Raw genomic sequence first — 10,118 nt, forward strand, 5'->3', positions numbered from 1 at the left:
CTGAAGAGAAGGCCTACTGATGATTCCGCCGAGGAAGTGATAATACTATCACGTGTATCTTTAACAATCCCAGAAAGAATCGGAATTGGTTGTAGAATTTGTTTTTTTTATGGAACACCCACACTCACTCACTCATCACTTACGCACACACACTTTATATAATCATATTGATTTGTATTACATCGTAACACTATCTTTGTAAAGAATAAATCGATTTCAGTCCCAGCTCCTGTAGAATCCTTTATCATTAAATGTCCAGATGCTCCTTATTGGTTTGTAAATGTTTTGTTGTATTTCAATCAACATACCACATGAATAATGACATAAGTTATACTTCCACTACAGTAAAAATAGAATTTCAGTCAAATTATTGGTAGTAGTAACTTGAAAAAGCCACATAGGGGCACTACAACAAATATACTTCAATTTTTGCTGTATTTTCCTGTTTCACATTTTATTGTTACATCTGGTTGGCAGCATGTGAATGGTTTGTATCTGGAGTGTATGGTTGATGAAATGGTGGAGCGTGTTGTTATTGTAAGTATGTTGAAGAGAGGGAAAGATTGAAGTGTACGGTTTGGAAGGGATTTGGGGGTGTGGTCTTTTAGAAGTTAGTAGGGCTCTTTTTTTATTTGCTCAGAGGTACTGAGGTAGGTAGGAGGGTTTAGAAATGTGGAGCTAATGTTGTAAACCATGATTGACCACACGCTCCAGCACAGTAGGTACGGCGTGCACCTTAAACGTTTATTTGCAGACCATTTCATCATTGAAGCCATTTTTATTGTTCCCCCCTCAGAAGTGCACATTTAGGGGTTTGAAGTGGACAGTGATACTCCTCAGGGAAGTGTGGTTAGTCCGGTGTTGTTCACCAGTCTAGTTTTGATTTACATTTGGTTGAGTTGTCAAATAACGTAAATTCAACAAAACAATCAGCATGTGATTGGATTTCGGTTAAAAGTTGGGTGAAAAAAAAGAAATGCCCTTACATTGATTACTTTTTGCAAATTTGATTAGTTTCCCACATTGATTCAATGTCATCACAGATTTTGGGGGGGTTTAAATCACGTAGAAACAACATTGATTCAACCAGTTTTTGCCCAGTGGGCCTGTCCCTAGCTTAGGATAACCCTAACATCCTCTCCATGACTCACCTGTACTGTATGCCAAGTCACAGTAACCCTGCCCATGCTCTCCAAGTTAGATTAATGCATACTAGCAGTGGGTATTATATACTGAACAAAAATAAACACAATATATAACAAAAAGATTTTACTGAGTTACAGTTCATATAAGGAAATCAGTCAAGTGAAATTAATTAGGCCCTAAAGAGCTTTATTACAGACAGAAATACTCCTGAGTTTCATCAGCTGTTCAAGTGGCTGGTCTCAGACAATCCTGCAGGTGAAGAAGGCGGATGTGGAGGGCCTGGCTGGTGTGGTTATACGTGGTCTGGGGGTTGTGACGTACTGACCAAATTCCCTAAAAACGACGTTGGTGGAGGATTATGGTAGAGCAATTAACATTAAATTACCTGGCAACAGCTCTGGTGCACATTCCTGCAGTATGCCAATTGTACACGCCTTCAAAACTTGAGACATCTGTGGCATTGTGTTGTGACAAAACTGCTCATTCTAGTGGCCTTTTGTCACCAGCACAAGGTACACCTGTGTAATGATCATGCTGTTTAATCAGCTTCTTGATATGCCACACCTGTCAGGTGGATGGATTATCTTGGCAAAGGATAAATGCTCATTAACAGGGACGTAAACAAATTTATGCCCAAAATTTGAGAGAAATGAGCTTTTTGTGCAAATGGAACATTTTTGGGATATTTTATTTCAGCTCATGAAACATGGGACCAACACTTTACATGTTGCGTTTTATATTTTTGTTCAGTATATTTAGTGTCAACTCAAAACGCATTAGCTAGATTGCTTTCACTTTCTCATGTGGTGATTTAGACCCAAGATAAATTTGCCTATGATAAAAATGTAGGCAAATTCATCTGTATTGAGCAACAAAATTCAGAAAATCCTGGAGCCCTATTTTAATAGTAAAATATACAATAGCCTGATTGTCATGAATTTTGGGTTGACAATCACTATATTAGGTTGCACATCAAAATATCTTGAATCATGCATTCCTGCTTGGACACGTTAGATGAAACCACTTAATTATTGAATAGCCTACCATGTCCGTAGTCTATTACACAGTCTAAAGCACTGTGTATTACTTTCTAAGGTCCTAAAAAAAAACTTTACATGACGTCGCAGGAAAATAATTGCTGCAACCAAATCATGGGCTGATGCCATCAACTGAAAACGTTAGCAGGACCATTGCCACCAGGGGACATGTTAGTTTGCAGCCCTGTCAAGGGGTGATTTTGTTTTAATCTTAATTTGGTTGTTGGGAAGAGAATCATGTGACAGGACGTTATGTAGAAAAATGTTGATAGGACAAGGCTATGTATGTTTCTGCACATGCTTACTGTAGGTTAGTGAGGCAAAACAAATGTGATCTGACTAAAATTAAAGGGCATTTATTTGACTAAAATAGCAGACTGTTTTTGTCATTTTGACAATAGACTAAATCATTATTCATGACAAAAATGTGACAGACTTAATATTTTAGTCAAAACGACTAAGACTAGTCAATTTTTTTTAAATGACCAGAATGAACCGTTTATGCCTGCTCCATTATGTACTAACCTATGTTACACGGTTCTACTCAAGTGTGGATTCACTGCTTATTTTCTCTCCCAGTATGTTCCAGCGAAAGGGGAAAGAGTTTGGCATCGTAACTGCCAAGTCAGGTGACATCGTCAAGGTGAATTTAGGGGGGAAGGGGGGAGTGAGCAAGCGTCACTCTCCTACGAGGGACATACCAAGAGGAATAGACCAAATGTGCAGGTCAGTATTGTCACAAACGCCTCTTTATACCTCCAGGTGGCATGACCTTTTAACTTGAACAGCAGGTCATTCAATTTAAAAGTTTGATGTCACTAGTCTTCCTCCATTTTGTAAAGTTGCGCCGCTCAACACAACCCCTGGTTCTAAATAGTAATGGTCCTCTTGCCATTTAGGCTGCTGGCACCCCAGAGTGAGATAGCCAAGGATCTGGGGGAAGAAAAAAAATGTCCCCTTTGAGATGGTGGTGGGGATGAACTGGCACGTGTGGGTCAAGTCCTTTGATCTTAGCAGTTGAAGGGGATTTTGACCCCAGTGTGAACAATCACAGCAGTCAACACCTACGCTGATCATTTATTTTACATATTTTGTACCCATGAGCAAGGACAATGTCCTTGATTGATAATATCTACTCTATTCTTATTTTATGTGAAATAAAGAAGTAATTTAACTGTATTGATTAAGAAGTCGCATTGATTAATAAAAAAATGAATAACTTGTCCACAAAAGGGCACACCACCATAATTTACATTTGCTAGCTGTGATGTACAGGCAAGTCAGACTCAGATGATGAAAGTATGCAGGAAATCACCTCCTGTACTGTGAGGGAGGGGTATCAAACCAATCACAAGAGCAAACCACACAGTATGCAATGACCATTAGGTCTAACATTGAGCAAGACCCATTCAAGGAAGTGACTAATTCCTCCACACACCCAGCCACAGTAAATATTTGTTCGCTGTTTAGACAAAATGTGCATGCAGGCCAACTGTAAATTGTGTAATCTTTGGAATATGTTTTGACAGGTTAGCCTATACAATGGAGCCTGAAAAATACCTGCCTTTTTCCAACTAAGCTTGTGTACAGGCATAACACAAGTAAAGGATAGGAGGGGGTGAGATCCTTGAGGGGTATTTGTCTGTCCAACTGGTATACCCATAAAGGCCTAGGGATAGTGGAGTTGTATTAGAGTCAGTCCAATATTTATTTTAAACTGACAAACTAAATGTTGTACACAGTTCACAATGCGGGTGATTGATGTCAGGTAAACATGAAAGGAGTTCTTGAGGACGTACTTGAGACCACAATTTAATACGCAGGGCCTCAGCGGATCGCTTCCTGCCGTTTTGATTCAGACATAATTTATTGCATACGCAAACAGACGTGTTTTTGTAAAAGAAAGCGTACATGATTGTGGAGAATATGGAAATGTGGGCCTACATAGTCAAGGATCAGTGTGAATGTGGTGGGTTACTTCTTGCCAATGATCCTGGAGGTACCACCCGAAGAACTCCACAGTCTCTCTCCAGGAAAGCCAGCCCCTCCCAATCCATCTCCCCCACACAGTCCTATACAGAGAAGAAAAGAAAAAAAAAAGACTTTCAAACAAAAATAATGGGTCTTGTCAATATAACTGGAACCACTGGTATAGTAGCATATTGGCCATGCCAACTGTAGAAGCATAAACAATGGTATTACCACACAGAAATCTGTCCATTCTTTTAATTAATTCAATACATAATTGATTCAATTGAGTTATTAGAAAAATAGCTTAACCGCTTGTTGAGAGAATACACCTCTTAGAGACTGAGCCAAACCAGGAGTGTTGGGTTGGCAGTCCTACCTCGAGCAGAGCAGCTCTTTCACATCCACTCTCTGGCCCTCTGGTCCTTGGGGGAGACCGGTAGTGTTGATGATGTCTCTTCACAGGCCGTTCTCAGCTGCTGCAGCTCTATGACCAGCGCCGTCATCTGCAGAAAGGAACAAGTTAATCTACTCCTAACCCCTCGTTCAGCTGTTACACAATGAAAATAGGGTCTCACTACATCAAAGTGCACAGTTACCAGTAATAACATGCAATTGTATTCACTGACGGAATTAAGTCAGTTTTGTGTCAATACCTTTCCAAGTAACTACATGATATAAGGGCAACTTGGTGTGAGGTGATGCCAAGAATTGGATTATGACGATGCCATGAACTCACTTGATTGGCTTCTATTGGCTCGTGCTGCCATGGATTCCAGCGATCGACCAATCCCAGCCCCTTCTCTCCGTCCTGTGATGACCAGTGGACACATTGACAGCAGAAGAATAAGACTCGCAGACGAGTAAGGGAAGGTAATAAAGTAAAGCTTCACGACAAACACTGGTCCTAAGGCCACCAAGTATAACATCTGTGGCTCCCTCACTGCCAGGATGTTCTCTGCAAGCGAAACTGGAGGAAGTACATTATTATTCAGTAGCAGATGAAATGTGCTCTCTGCATTCCATTCTGTGTGGAACAGAAAGGTCTCTCATCAATCGCCACGAGTAAACTTTTGTTATGTGCTTCAGTGCCCACTAACTACTTCTTTAGCACTACTCATTGCTGCAGAATGGGTTTGACTTATCAATCTCACCTGCTGGTGTAACTCTTGGGTTATCAAAATGAGGATTGGTACTGGGGCTCCTGCAGGTTCTGTACGTGGAATGATTGAGTTGCATTAACATGGTATAGTATGAACTGTAGTTATTTTGGATTACAGTCAACTCCCGATGAACGCAACTTTAACGCACTAAAACGGAGTTTGCACTTATCTGAAGTGTACTAATCGGAAGTCGATTGTGGGCCAATGTTAACATGAGACATAGCCAGTTTGACTATGTGAGGACTTGCTAAAGTCTGCAGTTTGTATCTTCGTTGAATTCAGCAGACACGGGGCCTGTAAAACGCAACAAGAACAAGCAGACACAGAACACAGGGAAATCTGGGACTCTGATGACGGCAACGGAAAACCTCATGACAGGGTCATTATCCCATTTCCTCATAATTTGAGTGAGAGTGTAACAGAGAGAGAGAGAAAGAGAGAGAGTGAGAGTCTGTAAGTGAGCAGGAAGTTTCCAGCTCCCCTCAATCAAGAAGGATTGTCTGTGGGGTCTGTGCCAGTGTGGAGTCACGCAAGGTGGCATCAGCCAGACTCGGGCAGAAGTACATGGGTTTTGGGAACATACCGCTCAGTTGCAACCAATAAAATGAGGGCACGCACAGCCAAACTGGAGGGGGAAATGAGTCCAGTACGCTCCAAGAATAAGCATTTGAAGTGCTGGTATTGCTCGGTATGAATGTAATAACATTATGCAACACCTATTCCTGAGTAAGCATTGTGTACTTGGAAGTGAAAAGAACAAAGGAAAAATGACTTTCATTACCTCTTTGTCTAAACTTAGTTTGCTATTGTAATCCTTCTCTCCAACTGGTCCTTTATAATGACATTGTCAAAACCATGCTCTCTGATTGGTCCCTTCATAATGACATCATTATAACCCTGCTGTCTATTGCCCCCTTCATAAGGACATTATCCTGCTTCATAAAGATATTGTCATCACCCTGTTTTCTTGATTGGTCCTTTCACAATGACATTGTCATTTCGGTGAGAGAAAGTGTCTAGACCTGCAGTATTCCAACAATGTCTTCCCAGTCTGCATATCCCATGAAACCATGTTTATGCGTCCGCAGGGACCTGGGCAGTAAAAGGCAGTGCACCGTGGGCCACAAGCTCAGGGTCAGAGAAAATAGTCTGGGATAGGGATTAGTGTAAGCCAGAAGTCATAACTCCTCGCCAGCTTCAACAATAAAACAAGAACATGTCAGAGTCCTCAGACGACAACAATGAGTGTTACATGAACAAATGGAAGTTGTTCATGGGCTTTGTGGCTGTAACAAGTTTGCTGTTGCGTAAGGTTGTTACAGTGTATACATTGTCAGATTTGAGCACAGCTGCTAGAGAAGAGGCTCTCCAGACTCCCCTGTCTCCCCTCACAGACCAGAAGCAGAGACTGTCCAGCATTATCTTTTATCTGTAGTATTCTAAGACAGTGACTCCTCAGGAATCCACGGTCTATATAAAACTCATAGGTATGTCTATAGCTTGTCTATACAGCATGTGTTAGCGTGATACTGGATAGGGACACATGTAGCACAGTAAACTGTAAAAAATGATTAGCATCCTAGCTTAAAAAAGGTTCTCGGATTGCATGAAGGGGAAATTTGTACTTTTTCAACTTCAATAAAGTGATATTTTAACATAAAGTACTTTAATAAGCCAATGTGCTGGGAGTGTAATAAAAGCCATTGCTTAATAATTTCCAAGGTAAAAAATTCAATTATATAGCATTTTTATGTTCTAATGAATTCAACGGAGTATTTTGGGAAAAAGAAAAGTTTGGGAACTGTTGAAGTGGGATTTGGAAGAGAGCTGTGTTTGAAAGAACATCACTACCATATGTTAGGTTTTCTCCATGTGATATGGTTCTGTAGGAAAGGACTCAAATAGGCAGTTACCTGGTTCTCTTCCTTTATCTGTAGGCCAGGCTTAGAGAGCGGCACCTCATGGATCTTAAGTCTTAAGTCCACAGACAAATCCTTCCCTTGTACCCTCTCCTCCTCCTCCACTTCCCCCATCTCATATGCGGTACTCTCCTCCCTCAACCCCTCCGACTTTTCGGAATCTTCCACATCCGTTTCCCAAGCGCTCCTAAAACACAAACAGATGTGTTTAGCAAAAATTTGCTTCTTGTTAGTCTGTTATAAGGCTGACTGTTTCTCTGTTCTGGAGCTCTCAGCACTCTGACGTTGCCAAGAGTGAAAACGCTGAGACGGGAAACTTACCCTTGAGCTCAAGATAAAAGTCGAGATACTAATTCAATCCCAAATCCACCCCTACCCCTTTTACCCGTATGAAGACCATAAGGGTTGCATAAGCGCAAGGCAGCAGTATGGAGAAAATTCCACCTAGGCTATCACAGAGAAAAGTGGAACCATATCTTTTATATCCATCTGATCCTTTCAGAGCTACAAGTGATGCTGGGGGGTTCCTTACCCAAAGGCTGAGGAGCGTCGTCTCCCTGTGGCGAGGTCTCCTTGTTGAAGCAGCTCCTCCCGCTCAGTCTCCAGTGCTGCTATGCGAGCCCTGAGCAGGCGTCCGTCACTCTCCATCAGGGAGGCCCGCTCCTCCGCAGCCCCGGGCCTCCGTCTGAGAGACGCCACCTCCTGTAGCAGGGACTCATTTATCTGCAGAGCATCAGCCAACCGAGTGGTGTTATGGAAAATATTGAATAGCCTTATTGTGGCATTCTTATGATAGAGGAAACTGTTACTATATGATTGGAAAAACAGGGACTATTATCTACTGGTTCACAAAACCCTTCAGTTTTCAATTAGTCATGTGTTATCAGATAATGCCTGGGTTAAATACTACTGAGATACATGTACGAAGGAACAGCCTGCATCCATTTTGGGTCTAAATCCCTGTACCAGTTTAGTTGGTCTGGTCTTCCATGACTCTACCTGCTTGCTGCCATGTAGCTCTGCCTGTGTGGCCAGTGTCTCTCTGTGGGTCTCCTGGAGGCTGGAGCGTGCCTGGTACAGCTGGGAGTGAAGGGCTGCTATCTGGGCCTCCCTCTTCTGCTCCATCAGCTGCTGCTGGGCCCTGGATTCCTCCAGCAGACGCTCAAGGTTGTCTCGCTCCTGAAAACACCAGTTTCTTGGGTGATGGCCAAGCACAGCCGAGTCAGCCTTCCAGAACTTTTTTCCTCAACTCAAGGCGTTTACAATGCGTGTCAGTTTTGTCATGTTATTAGTTAAAAGGATTAAATACAGAGTGCTTTACTTTCAGAAGTTGTCCTTTGTCCACTGCTTGAGCAATAAGCTGAGAGGTCATACTATGGTCCTCCCTCTGACACTGTGGGTGAATGGTACAGAATCATTTCTCCTGATTATCAGTTTGACCTCTGTCTGTCAGATTGAAAAACAACTAATTTCAGTGGACATATGTCTTTCATACTGGGCAACTTTCATTTTGCCACTGGGGGACTAGTTTTCTATGATTATCAAGGGCTTACAGGAGTCAAGCTGTCCTGTTGGGGTGAGGGTCCATTCCTGTAGAGACACCTTCCCCTAGAACAGAGAACCTGGTCCAGTTGGGCGCTAATGATCTCTGAGTCAATCTCTAGCCTGCCCACTCTGAGGACATGAGACAGAAAAGTCTTGAGCAAAACACAAAAAGAGAAAACCAAAACATTATCCACTGCATTGACCAACAAGCACCATAGTTATTAATTACCTTGTGTAAAGGTCACCATATGGTGGGATGTAGATGTTCTCTGATAACAGACTAGGATGGAGGTTTACTGGTCGATTGATCTGCCCAAGATTCAAAACAAGTATCTGTGGGGGAGGCAATTAACAAATATGGGTCAAACCATGGCACAGGTTAGCACAGTGACCTTGTGAGAAAGGAAAGCCACTCAGCTAGGTCTTTACTTAGATGTCATTAGCCTAAATTCCCTTCCTTTAGAATCCCTTTGGAGAAAAAAAAACTATGGAAAAGTGGCATCAGTCATCTTGAGGGACAGAGGCTACATTAACTACAGCACAGGTGGCAGTAGCAGCTGTCTATTACCTGGGGTAGTTTATGTCGGCTCCCTGGGCCCATTCTCTGGAGCATTCTGACCCTCTGTTCCTGCAGGGCATTTTGGACCTGAGCCAGACTGACATCCAGATCTCTCCTCCGCTGCTCAGAGTCCAGGAAGGCCCGAAGGTCAACCGTCCCAGGTTGGGGGAGTCGATGCCAGCCATGTATCATATCGTCCACGGGGTACGTTAGTGGAAAAGACATCTGCCACTGTTGCCAACCTGCGTCAAAACCGCCATAATACTGCCAGTGACTCAATTATACAAATACATTGTAAAACAGGGCTTTCATTCACACTCATACCTACCCACAAACCATTAGCTCACAATGGAGCACTGAAAGTGCCAACAAGAATTATTAGCACAGTAACAGATAGTATTTGTACATGGCCTCATTGTTTGAACAGTAACAGGAACAATGTTTACAAGCCACATGAAATGGCTGACATGTTCGCGACAACATACAGGTAATAGCTTCAAGCTGGTTGTCACAACTCATAACGGCATGAGTGAAACTATTGCAAAAATGAAGTAGTAGTAACCTCTCACCTGGACAGAGGTGTTTTTGTTCTTCATTAAGTAAATGTAGACCAGCAGTTGGCTTGTCTTTCCTTTAAAAAAGGTCTAGAGGGTTACTCTGCTTGCTCCTGCACCCTTGTCCCGTCCGGTAACCCATGGATACGCTCCACCCATTGCACTGTGCAGATGAGACTACTGGCCAGTGGCCACACTGAACATTAACCGAGAGGACACTTAAGAGT

At 42.5% G+C, this 10,118-nt stretch overlaps 1 protein-coding gene across 1 annotated transcript; it reads right to left on the reverse strand.

The window, feature by feature from the left end:
- Window positions 1-3,979: 3,979 nt before the first annotated feature.
- Window positions 3,980-10,058, reverse strand: LOC106611644 (uncharacterized). The gene is made up of 11 exons (XM_014212066.3): window positions 9,907-10,058; window positions 9,347-9,579; window positions 9,008-9,111; window positions 8,787-8,907; window positions 8,555-8,626; window positions 8,233-8,412; window positions 7,766-7,956; window positions 7,228-7,420; window positions 4,891-4,962; window positions 4,531-4,657; window positions 3,980-4,255 (listed from the first exon to the last, which is right to left on the reverse strand). Exons 2-10 carry the CDS (start codon window positions 9,560-9,562, stop codon window positions 4,550-4,552), a joined length of 1,257 nt encoding a protein of 418 aa, XP_014067541.1. The 5' UTR covers window positions 9,563-9,579; window positions 9,907-10,058; the 3' UTR covers window positions 3,980-4,255; window positions 4,531-4,549.
- Window positions 10,059-10,118: the final 60 nt, after the last annotated feature.

This window comes from Salmo salar, chromosome 09, assembly GCF_965601325.2.
Source record: "Salmo salar chromosome 09, fSalSal1, whole genome shotgun sequence".
Taxonomy (NCBI): Eukaryota; Metazoa; Chordata; class Actinopteri; order Salmoniformes; family Salmonidae; genus Salmo; species Salmo salar.

Excerpts from the sequence above, each read along its gene's own strand:
- LOC106611644 (XM_014212066.3), bottom strand. The coding sequence starts at position 9,562 with ATGTCTTTTCCACTAACGTACCCCGTGGACGATATGATACATGGCTGG. Across the intron at positions 7,957-8,232 it reads AGCTACATGGCAGCAAGCAG|ATAAATGAGTCCCTGCTACA; the intron begins GTAGAGTCATGG and ends GATGCTCTGCAG. Across the intron at positions 7,421-7,765 it reads CGACGCTCCTCAGCCTTTGG|GAGCGCTTGGGAAACGGATG; the intron begins GTAAGGAACCCC and ends TTTGTGTTTTAG.